The 14,421-nt window shown below is 42.9% G+C and overlaps 2 protein-coding genes across 6 annotated transcripts in view; one reads left to right on the top strand and one right to left on the bottom strand.

Moving 5' to 3' along the window:
* The window catches only part of megf6b (multiple EGF-like-domains 6b), a 59,390-nt gene extending 51,971 nt beyond the window's left edge, over window positions 1-7,419 (top strand). The window contains exons 27-38 of the mRNA XM_070902251.1: window positions 1,121-1,249; window positions 1,407-1,535; window positions 2,038-2,166; window positions 2,334-2,465; window positions 2,563-2,691; window positions 2,790-2,918; window positions 3,804-3,932; window positions 4,115-4,243; window positions 4,999-5,127; window positions 5,229-5,357; window positions 6,116-6,244; window positions 6,531-7,419. Coding sequence (XP_070758352.1) covers window positions 1,121-1,249; window positions 1,407-1,535; window positions 2,038-2,166; window positions 2,334-2,465; window positions 2,563-2,691; window positions 2,790-2,918; window positions 3,804-3,932; window positions 4,115-4,243; window positions 4,999-5,127; window positions 5,229-5,357; window positions 6,116-6,244; window positions 6,531-6,595 — 1,487 coding nt within the window. The 3' untranslated portion in view covers window positions 6,596-7,419. The remainder of the gene's footprint in view (window positions 1-1,120; window positions 1,250-1,406; window positions 1,536-2,037; window positions 2,167-2,333; window positions 2,466-2,562; window positions 2,692-2,789; window positions 2,919-3,803; window positions 3,933-4,114; window positions 4,244-4,998; window positions 5,128-5,228; window positions 5,358-6,115; window positions 6,245-6,530) is intronic.
* Window positions 7,420-10,656: 3,237 nt separating this feature from the next.
* kcnab2a (potassium voltage-gated channel subfamily A regulatory beta subunit 2a) overlaps window positions 10,657-14,421 on the bottom strand; it is a 38,343-nt gene continuing 34,578 nt past the window's right edge. For all 5 annotated transcript variants that reach the window (XM_070901890.1, XM_070901886.1, XM_070901887.1 and 2 more), the window contains 3 exons: window positions 13,843-13,963; window positions 11,920-12,008; window positions 10,657-10,746 (listed from right to left, as the gene is read on the bottom strand). In XM_070901890.1, the coding sequence (XP_070757991.1) occupies window positions 10,657-10,746; window positions 11,920-12,008; window positions 13,843-13,963 (300 nt within the window). The remainder of the gene's footprint in view (window positions 10,747-11,919; window positions 12,009-13,842; window positions 13,964-14,421) is intronic.

Below are 14,421 nucleotides of genomic sequence, written 5' to 3'. Positions count from 1 at the left end.
ACAATGGACAAAACTACAAAAATAAGACCCAGCTGGTACAAAACCAGAATTTCCCCTCTAACTGCTGCAACTGCAGCTTCTTTTTACTCTCCACATGCAGAACCTTCTGCATGGCTTCTTTCAATTTTCTCTGGAAAATGTTTCTGCTTACCCTTTTCCTTATTTCCTCATCCACATCAGGGGTCCAAGAATAGAGGCTGTCATGTGTTGTACAGAAGTCCTCTCAGACAAACTTGTGATTTTTGGCTCAACTTGAAACAAACATGAATCTTTTACCAACCTAAACTCATCTATATCACAATTTTCAATAAATGTCAATGGCGTTAACAACTAATGACATCATCTTTAACTCATCATACTGGAAACACATTTAACAGGATAAACACATCAGAAGTGAGCTAAAATGAGAAAACAAACTGATTTTTAAACATTTATAGTTACAGAAGTGAATCTGACGATTTATCTCGATGTACACTTCAGGTTGTACAAACTTGCTCTCACTAATGCTGAATTCAGCCTCGTCTTGCAAAGCCATAATGATGTTGGTTAGTCTGGACAGAAATGCAGAGGAATAACATTACCTGAGCCCTGAAGTAAACAGTTAGCACAGTGGCCTGTGGTTGTTTTACTGTGCTCGGGAAATCCATCAGTCTGACTTCAATTTGCTGCCTTAGCTCATTTGTTTTTGCCTACGGTCTGGTTATTTGCTGGCAGAGTTTGTTTCTGCACCACAGACGAGTCTGCTCTGTAAAAGTCTCCCTCGACCCGCCGATGACATTCCAGCCCGTTCTCCCCCTGAGCTCCACATCACACACTATCCTCCCTCTGTGCCTGTTACAACCTTTCCCTGTCGAGCCGTGCCAGGCCCTGCCCCCTCTTCATGCTCAGGAAACCTCTAATCCTGTCGCTGGAATTTCTTTACCCTCAAAACTCTACTGCCACTGATTGCCAACTCCATACTTTGTCCAACTATAAATTATTGGAAAAAAAACATGTTGCTGCCCTCAGCAGAAATACGACAACGCAGGTTTCCCTGTCGTATGTGGTTCACATCACGATGTCTCGGTCTCCTTTGTCTTGACTTGTCTCACGCGTGTGTTTCTGCTGTATGTTTACACAGAGTGTGTAGCGGGCCGGTTCGGGGCCGACTGCCAGCAGCAGTGTGAATGTGAGAACGGCGGCCACTGTGACAAACAGACCGGACGCTGCAGCTGCAGCGCCGGCTGGATCGGGGAGCGGTGTGAGAAAGGTGAGCCAGTGAGTCTCTGCTGCACCACTGTAGCAAAACTAATGAACCTGCAGAAACTGTGACCTCATGGGAACTGCTACGCGGTGGAAACTGTTGGACTGGCAAGATTGTGTATTTTTGTTAATTATAACTTCTAATTTGCACCTTCTCTGCTCAGCATGTGAACCGGGCCTGTTTGGTGACGGCTGTGAGGAAAGATGTCAGTGTGTGCACGGGGCCTCGTGTCACCACGTCACAGGAGAGTGTCAGTGTCCACCAGGATGGAGAGGAAAACTCTGTGACAAAGGTACAAACCTGCACTGCACACACTGTGGTGCTCTTGCAGCCCCTGGTGGACGCAGTTTGTCCTGTTATTTAAACGTATACATGAAAATAAAACCCTTTGACTTATTATACTTAATGTTTACTTAATGTTAAATGTTATCCACTAATTTACTTGATATTGTCATTCTGTTTCACCAAGTTATAATTCTACTACTGCTACTTCTGTCTACTGTGTTTATATATGCCTGTTGCAGGTCTCAATTGACTTGAGTTGATGATATTGTATTTTATCAGGCTTGTGCTTCTCAGGTTTCTCGTACAGTTTTGCATGATGAAAAAAAAGCCCAAAAAATAGATCAAAAGCAACAAAGATGCATCTAAATACACTAATTTTCAGTTAAAATTACAGACTGGTTGACATCTACAAGTAGGATTTCTTGATAGGGACAAAGGGGAATGTATGTGCAGAATTAAACTTTTTCAAAATGTGTATGTATACTTTTTTTTACTTTGTTTCCTTTCAGCGTGTTTGCCGGGCATGTTTGGAGAGAGTTGCATGCAGCGCTGCAGCTGTGCTCAGGGCACGTCCTGCCACCACGTCTCTGGAGACTGCGGCTGTCCTCCTGGATTCACGGGAAACGGCTGCGAACAGAGTGAGTGCTGCCTCCCCTGCCCTTCAGTCCATTTAGAAAATAAATTAGAAACTTAGTTGGTAAACTCATTCTTGCATTAATAAAACACATTGAGTGACATGCTTATGATGAATCATACAGCGTCTGTAACAGACTGCACATGTGAACCCTCTCCCTTCCTCCATCAGCTTGTCTTCCAGGAACATTTGGACAGAACTGTAACCAGGTCTGCCAGTGCTCAGAGACAAACCAGCTCTGCCACCCAGTGTCTGGATCATGTTACTGCGCTCCGGGGTTCCATGGCCCCAAATGTGACCAAAGTAACAGCATATCTATACACACATCACATTACACTATGGAAGTAAGAAAACGCCTTTTAAACGTACTAAATCTCTGCTGTTTTCATTTTATGTCTAGTTTGTGGAGAGGATCGTTATGGTCCAAACTGTGAGAGAGAGTGCCAGTGTGACAATGGAGGGAAGTGTGTTCCTTCCACTGGAGCCTGTGAATGTCCAGCTGGGTTTATAGGAGCACGCTGCAACACCAGTGAGTCCATGTGGAGCTGCGATGGTGACTAAAGAAATTAGTAATAAATGATAGTTTTGGGATGAAAAATAATCTGGTGTGTGTCTCTATGGTGACAGCGTGTCCAGCCGGGTGTTACGGTGTCGACTGCGCTCGGGCGGCTTTGTGTGGAGACGGAGCCCAGAACGACCCGGTCACCGGCCGCTGTGTGTGCATTCCTGGACGTAGAGGAAAGGACTGTGGGCACAGTGAGTTTTCATTACTGTGGATACATTTTGATGTGCCATTTACTGCTGCAACAGCCTGCACCCGAATATTCTACATTACACACAAAGCCACCTGCCGCACCCTCAAAGTGTGTGGCAAAAAGCTTAGCTGTGAAAGCTTTTGCCTCCCATACAGTGGATCACAGGTTCGATTCCTCTATTGTGAACAGTGGGTTGGTGTTTTTTATGGCTGATTTTCAAATATAAGTATAACAAGTCTTGTTCAATGATTGGAATAGAAAGTAAACAAAAATCAGTTAAGGTTATGACATCTAAAAGAATTGTAGTGAGGAAGCTGAGTCATAGTGTGGGCACACTAACACAACTAACACACTTAATATAAAGCAACTTGACAGATGTAATTAATGTGTGTGTTGTATTAGCTTTATCTGCAAACTCTTTTCAACTCCACCACTACTACAACTTGTCATGTGATTATTGCAGTTTTGTAGAAAGCTCAGACGCAGTGAAAATTGAAACAAGTCTCGAAACACCCGATTTATCAGATGTAGTTATGTTACTCGACAGCTGTCTCTGTTTTATCTGTGACCTCTTGACCTCTGTGAGTTTGTGGACAACCTCAGAGCTCTGAGCAGGAGCGTTTCAAAGTGTCACAGAGACTAGTACAGTGATGGATTATGTAGGTCGGGCAATTTTCACGTCTGTATAAGTTGTTTTTCTTACTGTGTGGCTCCTTCTAAAGGGAGGAAAACAAGCCCTTATGTCTGCAAGTTGACTTACAGTTTACAGTCCAAAGCGGGAATTATTTTACAGAAGGAAACCAACTGTTATGTTGTATTTGTCTGTTTTGATAATCAAGCAGCGTTTCCTTCAGTTTAATTTGATTGCATGTGTTTTCCGCCTCAGGCTGCCCTCCAGGCTGGTTCGGGGCGGACTGTGTCCAGCGCTGTAACTGCAGTAATGGCGGAGTGTGTGACTCGGCAACCGGCAACTGTACCTGCGGTCTGGGCTGGACTGGTGCACACTGCGATAAAGGTGACAACATATCTAGTTTCTTAATGCAGTCAAGCTTCTTTTTTTTACCGGCTTCTGCTCATTACGTCATCATGATCTGCTGCAGCATGCTACATCTAAACATAGAGACTACTGTTATGCCACAAGGTTGATTTAGCTTGTTTTGACTTTGTCTTCCTGCTTTTGTTCGTCTGTAACCCCAGAATGTCCTGCGGGCAGATTTGGTGCAAACTGCCAGCTGAAATGTAACTGTCAAAATAACGGCACTTGTGACAGAGTGACGGGGACATGTCAGTGTGGTCCGGGCTACTATGGACATCTATGTGAACACGGTGAGAACAGATAAAACACACACAAAGAGAGACAAAAAATAAATGCATTCCACAATTTTTATTGTCAACAAATCCCAGTTTCGTCTGTGTAGCTAAAGCCCAATATATTGTAATCCTCTTTGTTATAGAGCTCCAAAAACTATAAAAAACACAATGAGCAACTAAGTGACATTTTCCTTCATTATAATGGACACTGTATTTTACTTTGAGTCAATCCCACAAACACCATCTTGTTGCTGTAAATACTCACTAAATCACCACATGTGTATTAATCTGATATTATGTATGTATTAATAAAATGGTGGTGACAAGACATAACTTTTTTTTTAGGTGGTCACAAGCCAAAAAGGTTGGAAACCACCTGTTTAATCTTTACCAATGCATTTTGTTTTATATTAACACATTTTATGTCAAATCTTAACATGAAAAGTGACTAAAGCTGTCAAATAAATGTAGTAAAAAGTACAATATTTCCATCTGAAATATAGTGTACAACTGTAAAGTAGCGTAAAATGCAAGTACCTGAAAATGACACTAAAGTACACTTACAGAGTTAATGTGCTTACTTCCCACCACTCATTGTCTCAAATGTTTATTTGTATTCACTGTTTCTCAAAAGAACAAACAGAAAACATCCTGACTTGGTTTCTTTAAAGCTCCCTCTTTTGAGGTGTCAAAGTTAAACTTGTTTATTAATCCATTTTAAACCATGGCGGTCAGCTTTAAATCTCGTGGCATGAATCCCTCGTCCTCAGCTTGTCCTCCGGGTCTCCACGGCCCGCTGTGCCAGCTGCAGTGTGACTGTATGAACGGAGCGTCCTGTCACCCCGTGTCGGGCCACTGCCTCTGTCCTCCAGGACACCACGGAGCTCGCTGTCACAGAGGTCAGTCACATCGCTGATTACCCCAATATAATAACAGCATTACCGCCATGTTTGGTGCCTTAATTGATCCTCTGTTTGAAAATGTTTCACCCCTCCCTCAGCGTGTGAACAGGGTTCCTACGGTCACGGCTGTGCCAAGGTGTGTGACTGTGAGGATGACGCTCCGTGTGATCCTGTGACTGGAAGATGCCTCTGCTCCTCAGGGAAGACTGGACTCCGATGTGACATCGGTAATCCTCCATCTCTCACACACACACACACACACACACACACACACACACACACACACACACACACACACACACACACACACACACACACACACACACAGAGCGAGGTGTGCAGACCAGTGTGAGCTTCAATGCATCCATTAAAACATGTTGCTCAACTCATCTTGACAGGGTTAAACGAGGAATTAGATTTTAAGACATTTTATAATCTACTAGATTATATTTGTTCTCAAAGACTTTTTGAGAAAGAAATGGATATTTAGTTAAAGGATGAATGTGTTAATGTAAATCTTTGAAATTAGTTTGTTATCCATTAATATGTTTTGAAGAAAACAGGTTGAAAGAGAACAGAACTTTCTGCTTTGTGAAAAATGGAGATTCAACCTTTTTACCCATCAATGGGTTTAGATGAAAGAATATTTAGAAAGATGGGTGTAATATAGTATGTTTTGAGACTGATTATTTATATATTTCTTGTAAATGTGTGTATCCACTAGGAGTTAATATTCTGTTGTGTAAAAAGATGTTTTGTATATTTAGTATCTATAATTCACGTGACTAACCAGAAGGAAGCCAGAAACAACACGACTCTGATGGAGGCAGTTTAGTCATAAATGTTTGGTTAAGCATGTTGTACTGCAGCATTTTAAAGGACTAGTTTGACATTTTGGGAAATACACTAGTTCACTTTTTAGCAGAGAGTTAGATCATCTTCTCAATTCCCTTAAAGTACATGGATCATTTGTGTTTCATGTCAGACTGCAGAGCCAATCGTTTCGGGCCGGACTGTTCAGAGACCTGCGAGTGTGAGAACGGGGCGCAGTGCGACCGACGCAACGGCCGCTGTACCTGCCTGCACAGCTGGATCGGACTCTCCTGTCAAGAAGGTACAGTAATGAGGAACCAGCATGACAAGTGTCCCCGCTGTCTTAGTTACCTTCATCATTATGTCCACACGGACGGCAGGCGACGAGCTCTGCTGACTCTCGAGTCGGAACAGAAGTGACACTTTAGCTGACTCTGTGAAATGAGAGTAAATGACACGTTTAAGAGCTGACAGCAGTCAGAGGCTGAACTGCAGAGGCTGCACTTCCTCCTGTGTTGTCTCGGTTCTGATCAAATATGAACGTTGTGGGTTTGCTGAGCCGGACTCACAGATCTTTGTTTCCCCAGGTGGACCTCCACGTCTGACCTACGGCAGCAGCAGAGGAGAGTCGCAACATGACAACTCATTATAGCACCGCCATCCAGCTGGAAGACTAAAACTGGGACAAGATCAGCTATATTTCACCGGAGTGGCTCAAGTGAGTGACAGGAAGTTGTAGCAGGCGGCTGGAAGACCTTCATGGAAATAGACTCTCTGATGAGAACTGCAGTTTCGTGTTAGGACCTGAGCTGGATCATACCTTTTTTTTTTTTTTTGTCTTTGCGTGCCAAAGTGTCCTTTGAACTGTTCAGGCTCGTTTCATCAATCAGCCTGACCTCTGGTACCAGATTAAAACTGCTCCTCAAAAACTACATCTGCAGAGTGCAGCGTCAGGAGATCGTGGCTGTGTTAACTGCACTTTTGGTCGTTTGTGTTTAATATTTTGTCCTCTAATTACCTTTTTGCAGGTACTGTATATAAAATAATCTCTAATTTTTTGAGGATATTGCTGGATATGATGCAACGTCTGACACTGAGGCAACTTTTGAAACCATATCTCATTACATGCCAGTACTATGAAGTTGTTTTTCAATCTATACATTATGAAGTACTACCCTCAGTCCAATGGTGCTATGGTGTTTTACTGTACAGTGCAACAAAGACTATAATGATGCAGAGACTTTTATAGTATAATATCACAGACAAGCTTGACTAAAGATGCCTTAATGGACAGCTGGAAGTTTACAGTTCACTAAAGATTACACAGCTAGCATTCAGTGTCTAAATATTTTCTTTTGAATTGGTTTTGTGTATAAATTGCTTCATATTTATATTTCACACAGTTGTATACAATTGAATATAAAATAATACAAAATCTACAATCCAGTGAGGTTTTCACACGTGAATGCCAATAAAGACGGACACATGAAAGGTTTGTTTACCATTCTTATTTTATCATTATTTCATTTTCATTTGAAGATCGAAGCTGTACATCCTGTCTAAATTCAGATTCAAGCACAGTGCAGATAGCAACGCCTGCAAAAAGAAAATTAAAAAAGAAAAAGAAAAAGGCAGAGGTGATCACAACCAGAAATATGTACAAAGGTCAAACTATGTACAGGAGATACCAGGCTCTCACTACGTCGTCTTCAGAGTGAATTCAGTCCACCGTTGCATTCACTTCAGAGCATTCCTCATAATGCATACACAACACAAGTAAATTGCTTCTTTTGTCAGTCTTAAAGTTGATACAACACTAATAGGAAAAATGCAGCATGATGAAAAAAATAAAAACAGTTCTTTTAATTCTCTCTACTGCATTGAAGGCTAAAACATAAAAAATATATTCTCTGTATAACCTAGAACCTTCCGTAAAATAAGCTCTATCCATGTGTGGGGCTCTGGTTTCATTTATGAACTAGTCATTAAAATGTTAGAACAGCAAATATGATGAAACTAGGACCACTTAAAGCACGAGTTTCTCCCGCACAGGCGAGGGCGTCGGGTAACTACACTTCAGCCTTAAAACATTAAGAGTTATTTCTACAATGTGGAGAAAACCTTTGAACACCACGAGATCTTTGTTGGGCAGGTTAGCACGCTGCGAAATAACACTGACGCTCAAAACAAAACGCACAGCGATACCACTTAGTTTCACCAAGTTTGGCGGTTTGGGAAATACACTTGTTTGCTTTCTAGCTGAGAGTTAGATGAGAAGATTGATACCTCTCATGTCTGTAAGCTTAAAGTGAACATACTACCAGGAGCTGGCTAACTTAGCTTAGCATAAAGACGGGAAACGGCTATCTTGGCTTGGCGAGCTAGTAAGTGGATTTTGTCACCTTAGGACAGTCAGACCAGCCGTTTCCTCCCAGTTTCCAGTCTTTACGCTGCGCTAAGTTAGTCACATTTAGCAGACATGAGTGTGGTAGCAATAACTCTCTGCAAGAAAGCAAATAAGCGTATTTCCCAAATTGTCTCACTGCAGATGACAACATTAAGACAAAGGGACTCCACAGACTAAATTAACTAAATGATCTTTGCTTATCTTTTTTTTTTCTCTCTTCTTCTGAGAAAACGTCAGCTTGCGCCAGTTTTATTCACTCAGACACAGCAAATCAAACGTATACAGGGATCAATTTATACAACAGGCTAAAGCAAGGGATTCGTTTTGTTGCCCCCCCCCCCCTACACACACACACACAAACAGCTGAGACTTTAAATCATTTTGCTGTTGTTAAAAAATCACCAAGGAGGAGTAACGAAGCAGACTGTAAACCTCATCCGCACAAATCCCTCACAGTAACGTTTGATTATCCACTTTAACTGAGAAGCACCAACATCTCATTCCTGTCCTCACTCGCACTGATGTGACAGTTTTCTTAATCTGGACCTTTTTCCTGCTAAGAACCAATAGTTTATCAGCTGTTAGTAAAGAGTTTTTTTTATCTACACGTGTTAGTAAGAGGAGTAGCATCACCTTGCTCGTCCCATAGGTACTGTAGGCTGGGTGAAGAGGGCCCATGCTTGGAGGATGTATCGCATGCTATCCACTTGTGCTTTAATCACAGTAAGAGAGCACCCAAAGGAGAGAGAATGATATAGGGTGGCGTCAAATTTTGCAATAATACTTCTGACACGTCTCAGGTCGTATGCCGCCTTAAACAAACCTTACCGATCCTAAAGCAAGTAGCTGTGCATTCTGTATATGAAGGGCGTATTTGTTAACTAGTATAACAGCATTGTTAAGTAAAGATATATATGGAGTAAAGTCCAAACCGTAGATAGAGAAGCTGGACAGCACATGCGTCAAGATGACTTCTATAATTTTGCAGGAAGTGAGAGTGAAACGCTGGGGGTGTGTCGTCAAAGACAGATAATGATGATGATGATGATGAAGAAGAAGAAGAAGATCTTTGGCTCAAGCCACACTAAAATGTCACTGGTCCTCCCCCCAGTGTCCACACATTAAAAGAAAGACAGACGAGTAAATACAACCTCCTGACCGTGTGCACGCCAACGCACGACTAAAACCACCTGCTCTGTTCCCTGAGCTGCTGCCACTCACTGATTAACTGGGCGCACGCCGCCTCCACCTCCTCCTCCTCGCGACAAACACCACCTCCACCGTGTGTACCGGGGACATGAGACGAGTCGGCCAGAGAGTCGGCCAGAGAGTCTACGCCGCCGCCCACAGCACAGTCTGATGCAACTGTAAATAAGGCAAAACACTTGAACGCAATTTGATCTAGGAGACGTTCCTATGAGACGTGGAGCCAGCGCGGATGTGACTACTTCCTGGGCGACACAGTGAAGCACGTGTGATTGAACACGACCGCAGCTCCCACAGTCAGGGATGAATGAATAGCTAATCTCTTCAGTGGCAGACGATGCGCCAGACAAACGTACTGCCAGTGAAGACGAAGAGGGAGGATGAGGAGAGGGAAATACCAGGAGGCGATATGATTCTATAGTGCAATGGCTGTGAGATAACTGTAATACCCATCCTCTCCCCTCCAACACCTATACTGACAATACTAAAGTGCTGATTGTTAAAGCCCACGACGAGGCTCGTACACTGATAATGTCGACAACACAAACAGAAACCTTGACGGACTCGTACAGTACACTGGTGTTTGTAAACAGAACGTCCAAGGAACAAATGCATGGCCGTGGTAAGTGCAACAGAGTAGTTCTCGTGTATTCATACAGTATGAACTCCATCTTCCTTTTAGTTGCATTCAGTTTTAGAAAACAAAAAAGCAAAACAAACAAAAAAAAGAAAAGAAAATAATCTGGCTGCCAAGCAAGCGTGTGCTTATTTTTTTTTTCTCTACGGTTTTAAAACACGTTCAGCTGAAATGAATGTATAACTGATTTAAATATGAGCGCATATCCCTAACCTCTCTTCCGCTTATGTCTTTCTTTGTCAATCCCTTCCTTTTTCCTGCGGAGGTGACTGTATTTTTTCCCCCTTTTCTTAATCTTATCCCTGTGACTCTGAGTGAGGTGCCCTGGGTGGCCTTGGTGTGGCCAGACTCATGCGCCAGGGTCTCACTCAGTAAAAGCTCAAGCAAACAGAGGATCAGGCAAAGGTGGGGCGCTGCGGCTGCAGCCCGGGTGCAGGCCGGCCGGGCGGGGCCGAGCTGCGCGTTAGGAGCGGTAGTCCTTTTTACTGTACGGCTTGTTCCCCAGGATGCTGTCCACCTCATGTGTGATGGACGATGACAACTTTGGAAGAACCTGCGACAGGAGGGAGAGAGAGACAAGGGGTGAAAATGTTTCTGCTCACTTACATTTAACTGCCAGTGGTTTTGATCATTGTTTTAACAAAATCATCAGAAACTCTCTGCAGTTGCACATCATGGCTTCAAGGTGGCGCTGAAGGCTGACTCGAGCTTTTTCTAGTTTTCACCAAAGTTGTGTCTGAACCTTTTTACTACAAAATACAGAAACCAAAAAAATGAAGTGTGAAAGTAGGCAGTTTAATAACTCATCTACAGCTCGTTTAATTAGTTTGGTTTTAAAATACGTTAACTTGATACTTGAGTTTCTTTTTGTACCTTCTTTTACATTCGGCTGATTTGTTCATTATTATTAATTATTACACTTTAAACAGTGGAGGAAGAAATATTCAGATGCTTTGTTGAAGTAAAAGTAGCAACAAGCACAATGTAAAAATACTCAAGAAAAGTCCTCAATTCAAAATTTACATTATTTAACTCACAATCATCATTCAATTAATAATATATTTAATATTAAAAAGATATTTTAAGTGAACTCTCTGTTCAAATGAGCGACTGCGTGTCTATTTCAGGGTCTGTGATGTGAAATTCCCAGTAAAAGGAAAACGGCAGAGCCCTCTGGAAATGTGAGCATAGCATTTCAAAATCGAAATATCAAACATGCTAAGGGAGAAGAGACGTATAGTGTGCACACATCTAGTATACTAATGTGTGCACACACATACGCACACACACGCACACACACACACACACAGGAGGATACACAAAGCATCAGAGTGGAAAAGAGCAGGAATGCTCTTCACTGCAGGCCAGACATAATGTGAGGAGAGGACGTAAACCCCCACTGGTCTGAAAACCCCATTAAAAGAGCGCATCTTATCAGGAGAGGAAGAAGTGGCCGTAAGCTCGCCTCCTATCCCCCTGGCAACTGATACTCCGCTGACCTTATTAACTCGGTACAGTAAAGCACCCGAGCGTGCAGCTCAAACTGCCCAAGAGGCCGAGCTGTACCCAGGAGAGGAGGACTGCTGCTGCGGACTAGCAAGGCACGGATACGGCCTGATGAAACAGGTCAGGTCACATTTTCACAAATTAAGTCACTGACTTAAGCTCAAGACAAGCTCGTGTACACACACACACAAAAACACACACACTCATTTTGTGGCCTCACCTGTATTGCCCCTATGTTCTCCATCAGCTGGTCGGTGTTGGACGCCCCTAAAAGGACAGAGCTCACCCCCTCGTTCCGTAGGCACCACGCTGCAGGAGACCAGTAAACAGCAATGACATCCCCACCATGACTATGGACATACACACACTTTCTCACACACACAGCATGATTCGCACACAAACACACTGCACAACATGTCCACAACAACACTTACACAAATACACACCAGTTTGATTTCTTTTTCTTTCTTTTTTTTTTTATACATCTCAAATGACAATCCCTTATGGCTAAAAAAAAATAAAAAAATCCTGATAAAACATGAAAGCTACACAAACTGCACTCACATCACGCCAACACTCAGATCCTTTATATACGGCAATATAAAGATACTCAACTTCAAGCAAAACTCAAGCAAAACTTTGAACGCAGGTGCTACAGTATCAGGAAAAAGTACTCACCGTGCAGCATCATACAATTTTATTATTATTACTCATGAATTAACACGTAAGCAGCAGCATTTTAAAACAGATCATAGGTGCATAACTGCAACGTTAAGTGGTAACTTTAGCTGTTGATACGCACTGATCAAACTTTTTTCCTACCAAAACTGATCCCAGTACTTCAGCTCAGGGTGTCCTTCCAATACCGAGTACTGATCCGATAACAGTGCTCTCTTTCTCCCAAATTTAAAATCTGTGTACCTCACTGCGTGGAACTAAGTGTCGATACCAATCCAGCATATCGGATCAGTGCAATAAATGTAGTGCAGCAAAAAACTACAGCATTTACCTCTTGAGTACAGTACCTGAGTAAATGCACTGCTAATAATATGCAGGAAACACCTTTTTGTGATCTCTCTGCGCAAACTGACACAAAAACAACTCATCTGTTTGGTTTGTGAGCTGTATTATGCAACACAAGTGCTTTTTCAATTGAGGGAAATAAACTTTTAAGCAGATTACAGCATAAAGGGACGGAGAATGTTTCTGTAAAAATAGTGGGATCATGATTCTACTCAAATCTTCCACCAACATGAGAATACGGCAAAAAAAAACAAAAAACACAACAACAGTTGAAGGTCTTCCACTGGATTGACGTAGGTGCAGACCTTCCCTCAGTATCAAGCCCAAGGCAGGAAGGAGTCTGTCGTTGTTATATAGTTTTTATTCAATACTGGAGTGCCACAGTGATGTAGAGGACTGCATGGTGGACATTAATCTCCTGCGCTGCCTTCAGGAGCGCTGGAAGGATTTATGGTAATTAGGAGAGATGAGGGTGTCTGCTAATGGGCCGTGAAACCTAATCTATGACACTGCATTACTGTGAGGGTGAAAAATCTGCCGTGATCTGCGCCGAGATAGAAGAGGGACCCAGATTTACTCGCTGCGTCCCGAGCGCCTGACGCTTTAACAGCCCTCGCTGGAGCGCACATCTTCGGGGGTTTGCACATTCTCACTTTTCTGCCCGGCAGTGAATCGATATCAGCCACTCGCTGGATTTATGTCTGGGATGCTGTTTTAATGCTGACGCTGGAAACTGTTAAATACATGTCTGCACAAACAAATATACACTGTAAACATGTCTGCACTCCCTATGTGGATATCATGTTACTGTCTTAATGTGTTCAAAGGGGCTTGTTTAGGAGATACTCTATATTCTATTAATGTTAATGCAGTTCCTATTGGTCCCTGAGAGACAATGAGAAAGGTGATGTTAAAGCAAGACTATTTTCTTGTTTCCTACTCTTTTTCTCATAAATTTAAAAACTACAGTCATTTACAGCACAGACACACACGTGACAACACAACACACCAACAGTCAAAACCAGACGGCTGCGAGAGCGGCGCTGACCTCGGCCCGTCCGAGGCAGAGGGACGGACAGACAGACAGAAAGAGAGAGAGCGGCAGAGTGTATCTGCGTACCGATGGCGAGTTGGGGCAGAGTGCAGCCCAGCCGCTCCGCGATTGCCTGCAGCTCTTTCAACTTCGCCTGCTGACGCCGGCCCTCCTCGCTCAAGATCTTGTCCTTCAACCACTGGTAACCCTGTCGAAAACACAGCACACCTGCTCAAAAACACAGCCCTGCTCACACCGCTGCGCCGCAGCTCCCGTGTCACCAGGGCCTGTTTTTAAACAAGCGACTCTGTCTCCTGCCGTCTACACCTCAGCCAGGGAAACATCGCTAGAGCTACGCTTACTGAAATGATTTGAGTTCATTGTTATTTTTTTATAAACATTACAGGAAGAAAAATTCTCTATTTGAACTGACTATTACTGTACCTGTTGAAATGATATCTGTTTGTGCTCAGCTGAGTCAAAACAGTAATCTTTATATAGTATCAAGGATCAGGAATTATACCATGATGCCATTAGTAACAAGTTAGAAACCAGTAAGAATAATCACTGAGTTAAAGTGCCAAAATACCACAAACATCCACAGGCAACACTGAACCAAACAGGAAGCAGCACATTCCACACAAGTCATCAAAAAGTACTGCACAA

The sequence above is a fragment of the Enoplosus armatus genome, chromosome 3 (assembly GCF_043641665.1).
Source record: "Enoplosus armatus isolate fEnoArm2 chromosome 3, fEnoArm2.hap1, whole genome shotgun sequence".
NCBI lineage: Eukaryota > Metazoa > Chordata > Actinopteri > Centrarchiformes > Enoplosidae > Enoplosus > Enoplosus armatus.
Note: the sequence above shows the minus strand (reverse complement) of the source record. Positions and strands in the feature narration are given on the sequence as shown.